Source organism: Melanerpes formicivorus, unplaced genomic scaffold (genome assembly GCF_026170545.1).
Source record: "Melanerpes formicivorus ecotype bairdi unplaced genomic scaffold, bMelFor1.0.p_v2 SCAF_245, whole genome shotgun sequence".
Taxonomy (NCBI): domain Eukaryota; kingdom Metazoa; phylum Chordata; class Aves; order Piciformes; family Picidae; genus Melanerpes; species Melanerpes formicivorus.
Window position 1 is genome coordinate 173,107 of NW_027142597.1, and position 19,837 is coordinate 192,943.

Consider the following 19,837-nt stretch of genomic DNA (forward strand, 5'->3'; position numbering starts at 1 on the left):
ACCCCCCGTGCCAGAGCAGGATCACCTAAAGCACATCCCAGAGGAACATCTCCAGGGCAGCCCTGAAAGACTCCAGAGATGGAGACTCCACCACCTCTCTGGGCAGCCTGCTCCAGGGCTCTGAGATCCTCAGAGTTAAGAAGTTCCTTCTCATGTGTAGACAGAAGCTGGGGGAGAGGCGAAGGACTTGTCCACAGTGTGGCATTTACCATGCAAAACCCACCCCATCCCCCCCCCGGCCACAGAAAGCCCCACACCACCCCACCAATGGCTGCTGCTGATTGCTCTTCCCTCCCCCCCACCCCCCTGCTAGCTCTTTCTCACCTCTCCTTGCAAGCTGCTTCCCCTGGGAGATAACAGTGTGCAGTTCCCAGGGGAATGATTAACCTGGGGAGGAGGACCCAGCCAGGGCAGATTGAGCAAGGGGAGAGAGATCCCCAGGGAATTCTGCAGTGTTTGTGGAGTCCTCCTCCCTGGAGGTGTTCACAACAGGAGTGGACATGGCACTGTGGGACCTGGCTCAGTGGCCATGGTGGTGCTGGGTTGGCAATTGGACTCCATGATCATAGGACAATAGACTGTTTGGGGTTGGAAGGGACCTTAAAGACCATCCAGTTCCAACCCATAGAATTCAGGCATGGCTTGAGTTAAAAGGGACCTTGAAGATCATCCAGCTCCAAGCCCCCTGCCAAGGGCAGGGACACCTCCCACCAGCCCAGGTTGTTCAAGGCTTCATCCAGCCTGGCCTTGAACACCTCTAGGGAAGAGGCATTCCAGGGAGAGGTCATTAGGGGAGAGGCATTCCAGGGAGAGGTCATTTCCAACCCAAACAATTCTGTGATATCAGTGGGAGGCCAGAAAAAAAATCCCCTCCTTCAAGAAAGGGAAACAAACCCAAGGATGGGCAACCCAGAGGGAAATCCTGCAGCAGAGAATCCCAGAGGAGACTCCTGGAGCAGCTTTGCAGAGGTCTCTCCCCAGAATCCTTCAGCAGAGAATAACAGAATCATAGAATCAATAAGGTTGGAAAAGACCTCAGAGATCAGCAAGTCCAAGCTGTCACCCAACACCTCCTGACAGCTAAACCATGGCTCCAAGTGCCACAGCCAAGCCCCTCTTGAACCCCTCCAGGGACAGGGACTCCACCACCTCCCTGGGCAGCACATTCCAATGGCCAATTCCCCTTGCTGGGAAGAACTTTCTCCTCACCTCCAGCCTAAACTTCCCCTGGCACAGCTTGAGGCTGTGTCCTCTTGTTCTGGTGCTGGGTGCCTGGGAGAAGAGACCAACCCCCAGCTGGCTGCAACCTCCCTTCAAGGAGTTGGAGAGAGCAAGAAGGTCTCCCCTGAGCCTCCTATTTTCCAGAATCCCAGAGGAGATTCCTTGAGCAGCTTTGCAGAAGTCTCTCCCCCAAAATCCCACAGCAGAGGATCCCAGAGGAGACTCCTTGAGCAGCTTTGCAGAGGTCTCTCCCAAAGCTCCTTCCCATAAGGTGCTGCAGGAGGCAGCATCCCCCAGACCACCTCATGCCCAGTCAGACAACGCCAGAAGAACTCCCCAGCATTCCTCCTCCAAAGCATGCAAGCAGGCAATTCAGTCCCTAGCTGAGCACTTGGCTCCTGATTCAGGCCAGAAACTACTAACAGATTCAAATCCAAGCTCCATAAGAAGCCATAGGCACAACCCAGAAAGGAGCAGGCAGCCAAAGCCTGGGGAGAAAGCTGAATTACTGAGCAGGAAAAGGAGGCTGAGGGGGGACCACAAAGGAGGTTGCAGCCAGCCTGAGGCTCTTTCCCTTATGATTTTACTACAGATTCATAGAATCCTGGAATGGTCTTGGTTGGAAGGGACCTTGAAGATCATCCAGTTCCAACCCCCTGCCATGGGCAGGGACACCTCCCACCAGAGCCTTGCTTTGCCAGAGAGATCATTTAAGACGGAACGAGAGGAAGACAAAAAGTGGACTGGGCTGTGCAACATCCACTGGGGTTTGGCATAGAGGTGGGGATTGCTAGATAGATTTGGTTTATATTGCACTGGTTGGGCCACACCTTGAGTCCTGTGTCCTGTTCTGGGCCCCTCAATTCAGTTCAGGATGTTGAGCTGCTGGAAGGTGTCCAGAGAAGGGCAAGAAAGCTGGGGAGGGGTCTGGAGGACAGCCCTGGGAGGAGAGGCTGAGGGAGCTGGGGTTGCTTAGCCTGGAGAAGAGGAGGCTCAGGGGAGACCTTCTTGCTCTCTCCAACTCCCTGAAGGGAGGCTGGAGCCAGGTAGGGGTTGGTCTCTTCTCCCAGGCAAACAGCACCAGAACAAGAGGACATAGTCTCAAGCTGCACCAGGGGAGGTTTAGGCTGAAGGTTAGGAAGAAATTCTCCACAGAGAGAGGGATTGGCCATTGGAACGTGCTGCCCAGGGAGGTGGTGGAGTCATCATCACTGGAGGTGTTCAGGAGGAGACTTGATAGGGTGCTTGGTTGCATGGTTTAGTTGATTAGGTGGTGTTGGGTGATAGGTTGGACTTGATGATCTCAAAGGTCTCTTCCAACCTGGCCTATCCTATCCTATCCTATCCTATCCTATCCTATCCTATCCTATCCTATCCTATCCTATCCTATCCCATCCTATCCTATCCTATCTACTCTATCCTATTCTACTCTACTCTACTCTATTCTATCCTATTCTACTCTATTCTACTCTATTCTATTCTATTCTATTCTATTCTATTCTATTCTATTCTATTCTATTCTATTTTTATAGAGATATTTTTATATTGATACATTTCAATATACTTTAATATCAATATATTTTCATATATAAAAATATATTAGATATTTACCTTTTATATTGAGATGTTTTCTATAGAAATCTATTTTTCTACATTAGATATTTCTATTTTATTTATATCTATTTATGGTATAGATGTTATTGAAATATTTTTACTATAGTTCTGTTTTTCTCTTTACATTATGTATTTAAATGTTTCAGTATCTTTATCTTTTCATCCTTATATCTCCTTCCACTTCATATAAATTTATATATATATTTACACCCAGAAACACATATATTTATCCACACATGCTATATCTATTTATATTTATATAGCTAGGAGTTTGCTGCATGCATTGCTTCCTGCAAGCTGCATTTCCTTTTTGCCATGTATAGTTGGGTTTGCTATATTCAAGCTTCCTTTATACATTTCTTTTTCCTCTCTTTATTTCTGTGATAGGTAGTTCTTTTATATATCTATCTATATATCTTTTGTAGATAGAGATAGATAGATAGATAGATAGGTAGATAGATAGATATAGAGGTAGGTAGGTAGATAGATAGAGATAGATAGATAGATAGATAGATACATAGATAGACAGACAGGTAGATAGATAGATATAGAGGTAGGTAGGTAGGTAGGTAGGTAGACAGATAGAGATAGATAGATAGATAGATAGATAGATAGATAGATAGATAGATAGATAGATAGATAGATAGATATAGAGGTAGGTAGGTAGGTAGATAGATAAATAGACAGATAGATAGAGATAGATAGATATAGTGAGGGCTGGAGCACCTCTCCTACAAGGACAGACTGAAGGAGTTGGGGCTGTTCAGTCTGGAGAAGAGAAGGCTCTGAGGTGACCTCATTGTGGCCTTCCAAGATCTGAAGGGGGCTACAGGAAGGCTGGGGAGGGACTGCTCAGGATCTCAGGGAGTGATAGGACTAGGGGGAATGGAATGAAGCTGGAGGTGGGGAGATTGAGGCTGGAGGTGAGGAGGAAGTTCTTCCCCATGAGAGTGGTGAAGCCCTGGAATGGGTTGTCCAGGGAGGTGGTTGGGGCCCCGTCCCTGGAGGTGTTTAAGCCCAGGCTGGCTGAGGCTGTGGCCAGGCTGATCTAGTGTGGGGTGTCCCTGCCCATGGCAGGGGGGTTGGAACTGGATGATCCTTGTGGTCCCTTCCAACCCTGACTGATTCTATGATACTAAGATAGTTTTGGGTTATATGGATATATATCTTTATATATTTTAATATATATTTCTATTATATATATATATTTCTATTTTATACATCTACATTTTGTATCTCTTTAGACTTTTATACATATTTCTATTTTACATAGCTACATTTTGTATATATTCAGATTTTTATATAGATATTTCTATTTTACCTAGCTAGATTTTGTATATATTTAGACTTTTATATAGATTTGGACTTGTATATATATTTAGACTTCTATATAGATTTAGACTTGTATATATATTTAGACTTAGCCTTGTATATATATATTTAGACTTGTATATATAGTTAGACTTGTATATATATTTAGACATATATATATATATATATATATATAAAATACATATTTACATACAGGTATACACATATCCCACATCTATTTTATATCTATGAGCTTGCTCTCTCTATTTCTTTTAGCTGTCTGCACTGCTTTTGGCTATCTCTACATCTGGGATTGCTATAGACATTTCCTTTTGCTACCTATCTCTATTTCATTTCTTCTCTACATTTCATTTGCCTACATGCATGTTGCTGTAAATATCTTTGAGTTTGCTACAGACATTTCTTTTTGCTCTATTAATTTCTTACATACATTTCTTTTTGCTCTCTCTCTGCATATTAACTTCTTACATTTCTTTTGGCTCTAGTTTCTTACACACACTTCTTTTCCCTCCTCTGTATTTTCACTTCTTATACACATTTCTTTTCCCCCCTCTATATTTCCACTTCTTACATGCATTTCTCTTTGCTCTCTATGTATTTTCATTTCTTCTATCCCTTTCTTCTTGCTCTCTATTTTCATTTCTTCTATCCCTTTCTTCTTGCTCTCTATTTTCATTCCTCCTATCCATTTCTTTATGCTATGTATTTTCATTCCTCCTATCCATTTCTTTATGCTATGTATTTTCATTCCTCCTATCCATTGCTTTATGCTATGTATTTTCATTCCTCCTATCCATTGCTTTATGCTATGCATTTTCATTCCTCCTATCCATTTCTTTATGCTATGTATTTTCATTCCTCCTATCCATTTCTTTATGCTATGCATTTTCATTTCTCCTATCCACTTCTTTATGCCATGCACTTCCATTGCTTCCATACATTTCCTCTTGCTCTCTATGTATTTCAATGTCTTCTACACATTTCCTTATGCTATGAGTTTTAATTGCTTCTATACATTTACTTATGCTCTCTCCAGATCTGCATTTATTACACACACTTCTCTTTGCTCTCTCTATTTGAATTTCTTATGTACATTTCTTTGGGCTATAGATATATACATACATTTGAATTTCTTATGTACATTTCTTTATGCTATAAAGAAACCTGAGTTTGCTGTATACATTTCTTTCTGCTATATATACATATTTGAATTCCTTACATACATTTCTCTGTGCTATAAAGGCATTTGAGTTTGCTGTATACATTTCTTTTAGCTCTCTCTATATATTTGAATTCCTTATATACATTTCTTTATGCCATAAAGAAAGCTGAGTTTGCTTTACACATTTCTTTTGGCTCCACACATCTTTTAGTTTGCTATACAGATTTAATTTTGCTATAGATCTTTTGCTATGTATAGCTGAGTTTGGGGGGTGTATATACATATATAGATGAGTTTGGTGTGTATGTATCTCTATATAGTTGAGCTTGGTGTATATATATCTCTATAGATGAGTTTGGTGTGTATATCTCTATAGAGTTGAATTTGGTGTGTATATCTCTAGAGTTCAGTGTGGTGTGTATATCTCTCTATAGAGTTGAGTTTGGTGTGTATATCCCTCTATAGAGTTGATTCTGGTGTGTATATCTCTCTCTAGAGTTGAGTTTGGGGTGTGTATCTCTCTATAGAGTTGAGTTTGGTGTGTATCTCTATAGAGTTTGGTGTGTGTATCTCTCTCTAGAGTTGAGTCTGCTGTGTATATCTCTCTCTAGAGTTGAGTCTGGGGTGTATATCTCTCTAGAGAGTTGAGTTTGGTGTGTGTATCTCTCTATAGAGTTGAGTTTGGGGTGTGTATCTCTCTCTAGAGTTGAGTCTGCTGTGTATATCTCTCTCTAGAGTTTGGTGTATATATCTCTATAGAGTTCAGTTTGGTGTGTATCTCTCTCTAGAGTTGAGTTTGGTGTGTGTATCTCTCTCTAGAGTTGAGTTTGGTGTGTATCTCTCTCTAGAGTTGAGTTTGGGGTGTGTATCTCTCTCTAGAGTTGAGTTTGGGGTGTGCATCTCTCTCTAGAGTTGAGTTTGGGGTGTGTATCTCTCTCTAGAGTTGAGTTTGGGGTGTGTATCTCTCTCTAGAGTTGAGTTTGGGGTGTGTATCTCTCTCTAGAGTTGAGTTTGGGGTGTGTATCTCTCTCTAGAGTTGAGTTTGGGGTGTGTATCTCTCTCTACAGTTGAGTTTGGGGTGTGTATCTCTCTCTAGAGTTGAGTTTGGTGTGTGTATATCTCTCTCTAGAGTTGAGTTTGGGGTGTGTATCTCTCTCTAGAGTTGAGTCTGGTGTGTATATTCTATAGTAAACTCAAATATATATAGATCTTTCCTTTATATATACATATATATATTTGAATTTGTTCTATACCTATATACTGGATAATCTTTAAGGTCCCTTCCAACCCAACCCATCTCTGAGGTCTTTTAAACCTTATTGATGCTATGATTCTACACAGGTGGGGGTTGGTCTCTTCTCCCAGGCACACAGCACCAGAACAAGAGGACACAGTCTCAAGCTGTGCCAGGGGAACTTCAGGCTGGAGATGAGGAGAAAGTTCTTAATTGAGAGGGTTGTTGGCCATTGGAACGTGCTGTCCAAGGAGGTGGTGGAGTCCCCATCCCTGGAGGTGTTCAAGAAGGGATTGGAGGTGGCACTTGGTGCCATGGTTTAGCCATGAGGTCTGTGGTGACTGGTTGGACTTGATGATCTTTGAGGTCTCTTGCAACCTTGGTGACTCTGTGATCCCTCCAGAGGAAGGGGGCATCACCTTGCCTGGCTGAGCCCCGGCACCACACCAGCTCGTTCCAGCCCCCCCTTCCACAGCTGTGGGCAGGGATGAAATGAACACAACTTAACCATTTCCAGGACTAATTGCTGAAAACAACCATTCACACCGAAATAATTGGCTGCTAATTGCATTTCACTTGATAGCATTAAAACTTCCACACCACTGCTGGGCCCTTGCAGCCTTTCTGCCTTAAGCACTGATGAGTGTTAACAGACAGTGTCATCCCCTCACACACACCAAACCCCAACCACCCAGATTCCTTCTTTTAATTGCACTGAACATCTCCAGGCAGCATTTTGGGGCTGAAGTTTCCACTCCAGCAGCTCCTTGCAAATCCCAGCTCAAGACTCTTCTTGGCAGCAGCCAGGCAGCAGCAAAGCTTTATTTTCTTTTCACTGGCCTTGGAGTCAGCACTGCTTTAAAACCAGCCATTAAAAGGCTTTCCCCCTCCCTCCCTCATGTAATTCAGCTGACAGGATGCTTGCTCTGTCTTTGGAGGGTATTAAAAATGGATGCAGCCTAAATGAGGAGGGTCATGGTGGTAAGCCATCAGTCTCTGAGGTGAAAGATACCCAGCAAGGCGATTTGTGCTTTGCTGGGTACAAAATCAAGGGGGAGGTTTTGAATCCAGGACATCAGCAGGAAAATGGTCAGGAGATTCTAAAGTGTGCCCTGGCTTGCAGCAGCAGTGATGGTGGCCAAGGGCAAGCAGAGGGCAAAGCCTTACCAGTGGACCAAGAGCTTAAAAAACTCATGGCTTGAGTTGGAAGGGACCTGAAAGTTCATCTAGCTCCCAGCCACTGGGGAGCAGAGAATAAAGCCACCACCCCTCAAAACCCGCACAAATTATTTGTCATGGAATCACAGAATGGTTTGGGTTGGAAGGCACCTCCAAAGATCATCTAACCCCAACCCTTCTGCCACCTTCCACCAGCCCAGGTTGCTCAAGGCCTCATCCAGCCTGGCCTTGAATGCTTCCAGGAATGAGGCATCCACAACTTCTCTGGCCTTAAAAACCTCCAGGGATGAAGCTTCCATCACCTCCCTGGGCAACCTGTTCCAGTGTCTCACCACCCTCACAGTAATGAGCTTCAAATCAAGCCAGGGATCACCCCAAAAGGTGATTTTTGAGAGACTGCAGAGATGTAAATGAAGGGGGGGGAAAAAACTGGCAGAAAGGGAAAAGGCAAAACCTTTGTACTAAGGACATCACCTAACAGACATTCACCTGTCAAGAGAACAGAATCACAGGATCCCTTTGGCTGGAAAAGCCCTTTGCTCATCCAGTCCAACCATTCTGTACCTTTACCAAGGCTGGGGCTAAGCCATGTCCCTCAGCAGCACAGCTCTGTGACTTTTAAACCCTTCCAGGGATGGGGATTCAGTCACCTCCCTGGGCAGCCTGTTCAGTGTTTGAGCACGGTGCAACCCTTCACCCCTCCTCTCCCCTGCAGAGCTTTGCCCCAGAGTACATAAACCCACACACAGTGTACACAGGCATCCACCCTGGGATGGGGAACAGCAGGGGCACAGGATAAAGAACTTCATTAGAAGGAAACAGTGATTGAACCCCTGGGGATGAGTTGAGCTATTCTGAAGAGCATCTCTTCACCTGGGGTCATTAAGAAGCTTGCGGCAAGGTTTGACCAAACTCACACATCTCTGCAAGGAGGTGGGGAGGGAAAGCCCAAACCACCAGGAACCAGGGCAGAGCAAGAGGATCAGCCACAGCCACCTCCCTGCTGTGCAAGCAGCCAGACTCTCTGCAGAGCAAGGGCCACAAACCGAAGAAACCTCCAAGTGCTGGAGTTGCAAGAAGATTCATTTCCCACCAGCGCCCAGGAGCTGCTGCTGCTGCAAAGCCAATGTGCCCAACCTCCCCTATCTACACCTGGACACCCTGATGGACTCGCAGTGGCTCAAACCCACACCCCAGGCATCATCATCTCCTGGTGGGGAGAAGCACCAGGGCCCACAGTTTGTCCATCACACCTTCAGCCAGGTCCTACTGCCGCCCAGCCCAGCTGCGTCCCTGGGTGCTGCATCTCCCACAGCGCTCCATGACCTCAGGGGAGCTGCAGGCCACCACCACTTCCCCCTGGCTGGGCACTGGGGCAAAGCCCTCTTGGGTTAATAAAATGACATTTGGGCTCCACACAGCCATCTTTTAAAGCAGAAAACTTCACACTGCCTCCCCTGCTGCTGCCACAAGTCAGCGAGCTGTCACACCCGGACATGGGCATGGACACTCCTGAGCAAGTCTGGCTTAAAGCTTTCACCCCAGCGCTGTAAACCCTTACCAAGACCGTTTCTGAGCTTCTCCTGAGGTTGGCATCAGTGCTTTAATACAGTCACAACCCCCGGGACCGGACACCCACTTGCACCACCAACCAGCCCTCGCTGGCAGGACATGCAGGGACCACCTGCCTGCGGGGTTTCTCCCTGCATCTTGGCACCCCAAAACACGCCCCCCCCCCCCAAAGGATCACCCTCAGCAAGCTGCAGCTTGCTCCCTTAGCTGCCCTGCTGTCTCACAGTACAAATGAAAGCTGATAGAAACCTCCTGTGCGCGGCGGTGGGATGGGGGTGAGGGGGGCTGAGGGATTCGGGGTGGTGGTGGGGGAGGTTGGAGGGTGCAAAGGCTCTCAAAGCCTCCTGGTTGAAAGGCAGATGGCTGGTGGGCTACGACCTCCACAACAGCTCCCCCCGAGCCGGCGGCGAGCCCTCCGCAAGCTCTCCGGCGCGCTCCCAACTTCTCCGGCAGACAAAATGGACTACGGAACGTGGGCAGCCACCCACCCGCCCTCCTCCAGGCTGCCGCGGGGTGCCCCGGACCCTCACGCCTGCCCTGAGCTTCACGCCGGGTGCGGGAGGATGCCCTGGGCATCCACGGCCACCCCTCCTGCCCGGCCCCGGCCAGCTCGGAGGCGAGCTCGCCAGCCGCCGGCGTTGTTTTGTTTCTCCCAGGAGGAAGCCAGCTCCGAGAGCACAAAGCGAGCCGGGGGAAGACAGCCACGCCGGGCTGCAGCACACACACACACACCCACCCCGCAATGAGAGGCAACAGGAGACACCACCCCCCGCAAGAGCCTCTTACCTGCGTGAGCTAAGCAGGGGCACAGCACCCTGCCCCTCGCCCCGTCGCCGGCCGCCCCTCGCCGGCCCCGGCCCGCCGAACAATAGGCCGGTGGCTGAGCGAAGCCGAGCTCGCAGCGGCACGTCCCCGGCTTGCTCTCCTCCTGCTCCGACTTCATGGCGGGGAAGGGCAGGAGCGGGGGTCCCCAGGGCCGGGGGTCCCCGGGCCGGCAGGCTCCTCCCCGGCACAGCGCGGAAGTACGGCGGACGCTACCTGCCTCGGGAATTTGACCCCTCGCCGGTCAGCCGAGTTTCCCCGGCCTGATGTCACGCCGGCAGAGGAGTGGCTATGCCCGCAGCCCAGCCGAGGGACGCGGGGGCCCGCGGCGGGCGAGGAGCTCTGAGCTCTCGCCGAGGTCCCGCAGCACGGGGCTGGCGCAGGAACCCGCAGCCCGGCCGCCGGCGGAAATGATTCGCCGCTCGCCGGCCATCGCTCCGCCACCACCCACCGGGCAGCGGCACACGACGCCCGCCCTGTCCCCGCACCGTGCCCCCACGGTGACCCACACAGTGTATGTCCCCCCCGCACCGCCTTGGCCACCGCTCCGCGGGCTGCAGGAGCCAGCCATCGAAGAATCAGAGAATCACTGCTGTTGGAAAGACCTCCAAAGCTCATCCAAGTTCAACCAGCAACCTAAGACCACCGTGGCCGCTAAGCCGTGTCCCCAAGTGCCATGGCCACAGGTTTCCGCAACACCTCCAGGGATGGGGACTCCGCCACCCTCCCTGGGCAGCCTGTGCCAATCCCTGACCGCTCTTGCAGGGAAGAGATTTCTCCTCAGCTGCTGCTGGGTGGGGAAACTGAGGCAGGAGAAAGGGAACAGAGAGAGAAGCAGCCAGCACACGTGAGGGAAGCAGATGCAGCGTTTCCTCTTGCAAAGCAGTTACTATTAATTATGATTATAATTATTATGAAGTTGTTATGTAGTTTGCCCGGGCTGGACGTGTTGCAGAACACCAGTGGCGGCAGGAGGACCATTTGCAGACCAGCTCCAAACCACCCAGGGTTGGAGCCACAAGTGAGGAAGGGCAGGGACAGGGAGCTGGTGGGATTGGAGTGAGCTAAACCCAGCGAGAGAGCGGAGTGCCCATCCCCGGAGGGGTTTCAAAGCAGCAGATGCGGTGCTGAGGGAGGTGGTTTAATGGTGACCTGGTACTGCTGAGCTAACAGTTGGACTTGACGATCTTAAAGGTCTTTTCCCAACCCAAACGGCCTGGGGACGCTTTGCAGGCAGCTGCCCCCAGACCTCTCACTCCACCTAAACCAGCAAGACCTGCCCAAAGTTCAGCACACACAACACGAGGCAGAAACCACCATATTCTGCTCCCCAACAGCTCCTGGCATGCAAAGCCTCAGGAAACCACCACAGACCCAGCTCCTCCACCCTGCAGCAGCAGCAGCCCAGGCATGGGGAAACTGAGGCACACCCTGCATGTATGAGCTCTTTGGGAAGTGGGTGTCAGAGTAGAACCATGGGAGGAGTGAGCTGCTCCCAGCTAGGAAGAGATGCAGCCATGGTCATCTCTACCAACAGCCAACCCTTGGTCAATAAACCAGGTCCTCACCCACCTCGTGACCCTGCCTGACTGCATGCCCTGCTGCTGGGCATTGTCCCCAGCCTGCCCTGCTGCTGGAGACTGAGAGGGGATTTCATAGATGTTTCTAAATATCTGAGGGCTGGGGGGCAAGAGGGAGGGCACAGGGACAGGCTCTGCTCATCTGCAGCCTGGGACAGGACAAGGGGCAGTGGATATAAGCTCCAGCACAGGAGGTTCCACCTCACCATGAGGAGGAACTTCTGCACTGGGAGGCTCACAGAGCCCTGGAGCAGGCTGCCCAGAGAGGTTGTGGAGTCTCCTTCTCTGGAGACTTTTCAAGGCCCATCTGGATGTGTCCCTGTGTGACCCTGTTCTGTCAGGGGGGCTGGACTCGATGATCTCCGGAGCTCCCTTCCAACCCCTAGCATCCTGTGAGCGGCTTCTGGTTTGCAACCAGCCCTGTTCCTCATTGCAACGAACTCCAGGGCATGCCCCGTGCTGGCACTGGCAGGGCTGGCGTCGCTGGCAGCAGGCTGCATGACACAGCCAAGGGTGTGTGGTGCCCCTCCGTTGCCCCAAGCTCTGCCATCCACCAACCTCTGCTCCTCCAAGCCCATGAAAGCTCCGCTCCCGGCCGCCGCGTCACCTCCCGTGGCTCCCCGGTTGCACAACTCCCCTCCCCGGGGATCAAGCCGGAGCCCGCCCCTGCCGACTCAGCTTCCAATGCGGTGAGGACACCACCCGGGCTCGGATCAGCCCCACGTGAGCACGGGAGCAGCGCTGGGGCTGGGAGCACCTGAGGATTGAATCCTGCTTTACAGCCAAGCGGGGTGCAAAGGTAAACTGGGAACCTCTTGGTGTGAGCTGCCGCGGCGTGGGGAGGCGCAGCGCTCTGATGCCCTGAACCACAGCAAAGGGAGGAGGTTCTCTGCGTCATGGGTGTTGCACAAAGCCCCAAGCTCCCCAAGAGCAGCTCCTCCGACCTGCCATGCTCATCTCCTGGCAGAGGAAGCCTGGCGAGGGAGCCAATCCCTGCTCCTGCTGACTAATGGTGCAACAAGCAGCACCGCTTGCACCCACGGCACCCCTCCTCGCCCCGGTGCGTGCATGCAGGGAAAAGTTCCAGCTGAAAGGGAGGAGAAACTTTCCACTTCAAGGGTTCTGGAGCCCTGGAACAGGCTGCCCAGAGAGATTGTGGAGTCTTCTTCTCTGGAGAGATTCCAAACCCACCCGGACATTGTGACCCTGGGCAAGCTGCTGTGGGTGCCCCTGCTGGAGCAGGGGGGTTGGAGGGGGTGATCTCCAGAGGGCCCTTCCAACCCCCTCCATCGTGGGATTCTGTGATGAGACAGTGCAGTGCTGCTGCTCTTCAGCCCAGCAATGCTGCCTGAGAGGACTCCCCTGCCTCATGCCCTTTGATTGCAAATCCCTCTGGAAGGTGCACAGAAGGGTGCTGGCTGATGAGAAGCCAGGTGGTGCCTTGGCTGGGCTGCAGGGTGCAGCTGGGCTCAGAGTCTCCCTCAGACAGTGGGGCTTTCAGCTGCAGTTAAATTGGGGTTGGGGTCTGGCTTTCTCCCCCTTGCTTTGGAGTGAGCTGTCAGTGGCTGGCTGGTGGCAGGGAGGGGACAGCAGCCCTGCACCGGGAGGAAGCTGAAGCTGAGTCACTTCCAGCGGATCCTGGCTGCTGGGATCCTGTGCTGGGAAGGGGACAGGCACTGGATGTCGGGCCAGGCACGTCTGGCCCTTCATCCCAAATCCCAGCAGGGAGCTGTTGGCCTCCTTCAGCCATCCCTGACCAAGATCCTTTTGCAGGGGCAGGCAGGATGCTTCCCTCTGCAGCCTGGCTCAGAAGGGCTCTGCAGATGAGACAAGACAGGGCTGACCCAAAGCAGGCAGCCTCCAGCAGAGGACAGACCTGCACAGATTCAGAATCACACAACCACTTTGGTTGGAAGAGACCTTGAGGATCACCCAGTCCAACCCTTAACCCAGCACTGCCAGGTCAGGTCACCACTACACCATGGCCCTCAGCACCACATCTCCATGGCTTTGAAACCTCTCCAGGGATGGAGACTCCACTGCCACCCTGAGCACTCTGTTCCCAGCCTTGACAACCCTTTGGGGAAGAAACTGTTCCTCACACCCAACCTAAAGCTCCCCTGGCACAATTTCAAGCCAGGTACCCCTGGAGAGGATCTGGTCCTTGCAGAGCTACATTTGACCTGGAGAACAGAGCTGTCACAGCTCACAGGATGTTAGGGCTTGGAAGGGATCTCTGAAGATCACCCAGTCCAGCCAGAGCAGGAGCACAGAACCCAGCACAGGTCACACAGGAACACATCCAGATGGGGCTGGAAAGGCTCCAGAGAAGGAGACTCCACAACCTCTCTGGGCAGCCTGCTCCCAGCCTTCTTTGGGGAAGAAATTGCTCCTCATGTCCAACCTAAACCTCCTCTGGTGCAACTTGAGGCCATTTCCCCTTGTGTTATGCCTGGGAGAAAAGACCAATTCCTACCTGGCCCCAAGCTCCTTTCAGGGAGCTGTAGAGAAGGAGAAGGTCTCTCCTCAGCCTCCTTTTCTCCAGGCTTGAACAACCCCAGATCCCTCAGCACCCTCTCAGGAGATGCTTAACCTTTCTGTGGATCTGATCCAGGGCTCTGTGAGCCTCCCAGTGGAGAAGTTCTTGCTCATGGTGAGGTGGAATCTCCTGTCTGGAGTTCCTATCCATTGCCCCTTGTCCTATCCCAGGGTGCAGCTGAGCAGAGCCTGTCCCTGCCCCCTCCCTCTTGACCATACAACCTGCACACTCCTGGACAGGAATGGACAAACCAGGAGACCTTGCACAAGGTTAGGAGTTGGAAGGGATCTGTGAAGATCACCCAGTCCAGCCAGAGCAGAGAATCCAGCACAGGTCACACAGGAACACATCCAGATGGGGCTGGAAAGGCTCCAGAGAAGGAGACTCCACAACCTCCCTCTTGACCACGCACACTGCTGGACAGGAATGGACAAACCAGGAGACCTTGCACAAGGTTAGGGGTTGGAAGGGATCTGTGAAGATCACCCAGTCCAGCCAGAGCAGAGAATCCAGCACAGGTCACACAGGAACACATCCAGATGGGGCTGGAAAGGCTCCAGAGAAGGAGACCCCACAACCTCCCTCTTGACCACGCACACTGCTGGACAGGAATGGACAAACCAGGAGACCTTGCACAAGGTCTTCTCCAGGAAAACACCAACTCAACTCCTTCCAGGAAACCCTGCTGAAGCATTTCCCCACACCCAGGGAAACTCCCTTTTCCTCCAGCCTCATCTCTCACCACAAGGAAAAAAAAAGGGATAATGAATTGAGGAGATCTGTCAGGAGAGCTAACTGCATTTTTTAATCCATTTTTTCACCCCCCCCCCCCACTCTGGATGTCCCTTCCAGGAAAACTTTTCTCCCCAGCTGACACATTTTTGTCAGACACTTCACTGTGACAAATTGGCCTTGTCAGGGAGGAGAGCTCTTGGCTGGGAGTTTTTTGGGGGGGAAGCCTCTGTCTGCTTTTCCTGACTGAAAAACCTGCTGGGGGGGGTGGTGTGGTGTGGGGGGGGAGCTTGCAAAAAGAAAAACCCCCAGAAGGTGTGAGGTGAAAGATGAATTAATACAGATCTGGCTCCAAAAAGCAGAGGTGATGATGAGAATCATCTTCACTCAGGAACTTGGCACTGCTTGGCACCTCCTCCTCCTCCTCCTCCTCTGGCATTGCTGGAGTATTTTAAGCTCCTGACACGTGCAGAGCTTGGAGTTTTTGTGGTGATTCACAGAATCCCAGCACGGTTGGGTTGGAAGGGACCTCTAGAGATCATCCACAGAGGCACCCACAGCAGCTTGCCCAGCAGCACAATGCCCTGGGAGGGGGTTGGAATCTCTCCAGACAAGGAGACTCCACAACCCCTCTGGGCAGCCTGCTCCAGGCCTCCAGCACCCTCACACCACAGAGGTTCCTCCTCATTACCAAGTGGAACCTCCTGGGTTCCACTGTGTGCCCACTGCCTCTTGGCCTGTCCCTGGGCACCACTGGGAAGAGTCTGGCCCCAGCCTCTTGCCCTCCAGCCTTTAGCTCTTGCTGAGCATTGCTCAGCTCCCCTCTGGGGCTGCTCTTCTCCAGGCTCAACAGCCCCAGGGGCTCTCAGCCTTTGCTCCTCACAGAGCTGCTCCAAGGCCCCTCAGCATTTTCCTGGCCTTCTGTTGGACTCTCTCCAGTAGTTCCCTGTCTCTCTTGAACTGAGGAGCCCAGAATGAGGATTCCAGCTGTGGCCTCAGTAGGGCAGAGGGAGAGGAGACCCTCTCTCAACCTTCTGGCCACACTTTTTTCATGCACCCCATTGGGCTGCTTGGCCATGAGGCTGCACTGCTGACTCCTGGGCAACTTAGATGTCCACCAGCAGTCCTAGGCCCTCCTCCACAGAGCTGCTTCCCAGCAGGTCAACCCCCACCCTGTACTGCTGCAGAAGGTTGTTCCTCCCCAGCTGCAGGACCCTGCCCTTGCCCTTGGTGGAGTTCATGAGGTTCCTCTGCCCAAAACCTCCAGGCTGAATGGCAGCCCAGCCTGGCAGGCTGTCACCCACTCCTCCCATCAGCAAACCTGCTAAGGATCCACCCTGCCCCTTCACCCAGGTCACTGATGAAGATGTTGAACAAGACTGGACCTGGTTCTGACTCCAGAGGAACATCACAAAGCTCCAGCTCTCCAGCTGGACTGCACTGCTGAGTCACTAAAGCCTCAAAGGAAACACAAACCCCAAGAGCTGTTCTCTGTGTCCCTCTCCAGGTCACACACAGCCACTTTGCCCTTTATCACAAGCACTTAGCTACAGCTGTCTGCACCATCAAGAGGCCCCAAAAAGCCAAGGAGTGAAGAGCAAACATCCCTGTGCCAGCTCCCACCCTCCTGGCTGCAATCTCAGCCTCCTGAGCTCATCACAGTTCTGTTGTTTTAAACATTTTATCATGACAATTCCAGTTATCATCAGAGGCATTTTCTGCCTAACAACTTCTGGCTTCCTTCTGGTGTTTGCATTCAGATGCTAAAAGGCTGTAATGAGACTCTAGATAAGGGCCCCCAAAAAAATAACTGATAGAGATCAAAGGGAGGGGGAAGAAAAAGGAAAACAAAGGGAAATGATCCATCCTAATTAGCATTCAAGGAGTAAACTTGGAACAGTGTGCTCAGGTGGCCAAGGAGGCCACCAGCAGCCCGGCTTGGATCAGCAATGGTGTGGCCAGCAGGTCTAGGGATGTGATTCTCTCCCACACCTGGAGTCCTGGGTTCACTTTTGAGCCTCTCACTCCAAAAAGGACATTGAGGTGCTGGAGCAAGTCCAGAGAAGGGCAACTAAGCTGGGGAAGGGCCCTGAACACAAGTCTGGTGAGGAACAGCTGAGGAGAGACCTCAGCACCTTCCTCCTCAGGTTAGGAAAGAGGTTGAGCTGCTGGAAGGTGTCCAGAGAAGGGCAAGAAAGCTGGGGAGGGGTCTGGAGCACAGCCCTGGGAGGAGAGGCTGAGGGAGCTGGGGTTGCTTAGCCTGGAGAAGAGGAGGCTCAGGGGAGACCTTCTTGCTCTCTCCAACTCCCTGAAAGGAGGTTGGAGCCAGCTGGGGGTTGGTCTCTTCTCCCAGGCAGGCAGCACCAGAACAAGAGGACACAGCTTCAAGCTGTGCCAGGGGAGGTTTAGGCTGGAGGTGAGGAGAAAGTTCTTCCCAGCAAGAGAGATTGGCCATTGGGATGTGCTGCCCAGGGAGGTGGTGGAGTCCCCATCCCTGGAGGTGTTCAAGAGGGGATTGGATGTGGCACTTGGAGCCATGGTTTAGCTGTCAGGAGGTGTTGGGTGCTAGGTTGGCCTTGCTGATCTCTGAGGTCTTTTTCAACCTTATTGATCCTATGATTCTATGATTTCCTTTCATTCCACCACTTGGTACAAGGAAGAAGAGCAGCCATGGAGTTGCCAGGGCTGGCCCAGCCACCCAGCTTGAGTATTGATCAGTGAAACACAGAGCTCTGAACCACTGAGCCCCATCACAATCAATATTTTCCTTTTAAAACTAACACTGTGGGGGGAGAGGGAGGGGTGGGGGTGGGGGGGACACAACACAACAACAGCTCAGCTGATATGGATTCAGTGTTGTTCTGGGTCTTACATTATTCATTGAACCTCATCCTATGTCATGCTGCAGTGAATGTATTGCCATATGTGATGACAAAGAACTGACCCAGCTCCTGCAAAGGCACCACAGAGCTGCAGCCTGGGCTGCTCCCTCAGCCCCTTCATTAGCAAGGTGCAATTAAGGTGCCCCTGTGCTCAGCACTGGTTAGACCACACCTGGAGTCCTGTGTCCTGTTCTGGGCTCCTCAGGTTAGGAAAGAGGTTGAGCTGCTGGAAGGTGTCCAGAGAAGGGCAAGAAAGCTGGGGAGGGGTCTGGAGCACAGCCCTGTGAGGAGAAGCTGAGGGAGCTGGGGTTGCTTAGCCTGGAGAGGAGGAGGCTCAGGGGAGACCTCATTCCTCTCTACAACTACTTGAAGGGAGGCTGCAGCCAGGTGGGGGCCATGGAGATGTGGTGCTGAGGGCCATGGTGTAGTGGTGACCTGGCAGTGCTGGGTTAAGGGTTGGACTGGGTGATCCTCAAGGTCTCTTCCAACCAAAGTGGTTGTGTGATTCTGAATCTGTGCAGGTCTGTCCCCTGCTGGAGGCTGCCTGCTTTGGGTGAGCCCTCTCTTGTCTCATCTGCAGAGCCCTTATGAGCCAGGCTGCAGTGGGAAGGGTCCTGCCTGCCCCTGCAGAAGGATCTTGGTCAGGGATGGCTGAAGGAGGCCAACAGCTTCCTTGCTGGGATTTGGGATGAAGGGAGTCTCCATCCCTGGAAGGGTTTGAAAGCTGTGTGGATGTGGTGCTGAGGGCCATGGTTCAGTGGTGACCTGGCAGTGCTGGGTTAAAGCTTGGACCTGATGATCTTAAAGGTCTCTTCCAACCAAAACAATCCTACAGATCCATAAATGCCTCCAGGAGAGCATGGAGGGGTCAAGAACATCAATCTCCAAGAGAACACAACTCTTTCACCTGCTCCTGATGGAGCCAAACACTTCACCATGGCTGGGAAAAGGCAGCTCAAGGACCCACTTGGTTTTGAAGCTGCACTGAGTGCTTTTCAGAGCTCCCCAGGACACATCCCGAGCTTCCTTGAGGGGATGGGGTGGATGTGCAAAGCTCTTGACCTCCCACTTTAATTGGTCTTGCTGTCCTTCCATCTCCTACCAGGGGATGGTGACACTGCCATGGGGAGGGGTCCTGGCTCCAGTGTGACATCCTTGATATCCCCAGCATCATTGCTAGAGTGCCCAGAAAGGAGGAGGAGAAAGAGAGGTGGGACAGGAGGTCATGCAAGGAGTGAAGAGGACAAGGAGAGAGATTATTGGAGCAAGATGTGCAGGCAGGGGAGCTGCCAAATGTCATTGTTTCCTCACAAGCCTCCCACTATTTATTGGGCTTGGATTCTTTTCTTTCTTCCCCTCCCAAACTCCAGCCTCTTAACTCAGATGGACTCATCAACATCTCAGCTTTCAGCTTATAAATAAAGTTCATGACTCTCCCTCTAGTGTAAGAAACAAAACCCTGCTGGGTTTCTCCTCATGGACAGCACAGAAAGCAAAGGGACTAGGAGGAAGCTTTCCCTCTTCTGAATTTCCCTTCCTAATCCTGATCCATCACTTTCAAATAGCTGGAGCTGGAAGACATAAATGGGAATAAAGCAGAGAATGGTTAAGGTTGGAAAAGGCCTCCAAGGTCATCCAGGCCAACCATCAACCCAGCCCCACCATGGCCACTAACCATGGCCCACAGTGCCATGGCCACAGGTTTCTTCAACACCTCCAGGGATGGGCACTCCACCACCTCCCTGGGCAGCCTGTGCCAGTGCCTGACCACTCCTGCAGGAAGGAAATCCTTCCTAATATCCAACCTAAGCCTTCCCTGGTGCAACTTGAGGCCATTTCCTCTCAGCCTCTTGATAGTTATGCTGGCAGACAGATCACAGAATCAGTAAGGTTGGAAAAGACCTCAGAGCTCAGCAAGTCCAAGCTGGCACCCAACACCTCCTGACATTTAAACCATGGCTCCAAATG

The 19,837-nt window shown here is 51.5% G+C and overlaps 1 protein-coding gene across 4 annotated transcripts in view; it reads right to left on the bottom strand.

Moving 5' to 3' along the window:
- KAZN (kazrin, periplakin interacting protein) overlaps nt 1-19,837 on the bottom strand; it is a 130,245-nt gene that overhangs the window by 25,605 nt on the left and 84,803 nt on the right. The window contains exon 1 of one of the 4 annotated variants that reach the window (XM_068169930.1): nt 12,275-12,323. The exons of 2 other annotated variants lie outside the window; for them this stretch is intronic. Coding sequence is in view for 1 of the 2 variants with exons in the window: in XM_068169928.1 (XP_068026029.1) it covers nt 10,101-10,257 (157 nt within the window). In the remaining variant the exon portion in view is untranslated. Of the gene's footprint in view, nt 1-10,100; nt 10,386-12,274; nt 12,324-19,837 lie in introns of those variants that run through there. One more of the 4 variants, XM_068169928.1, reaches the window with a different exon arrangement.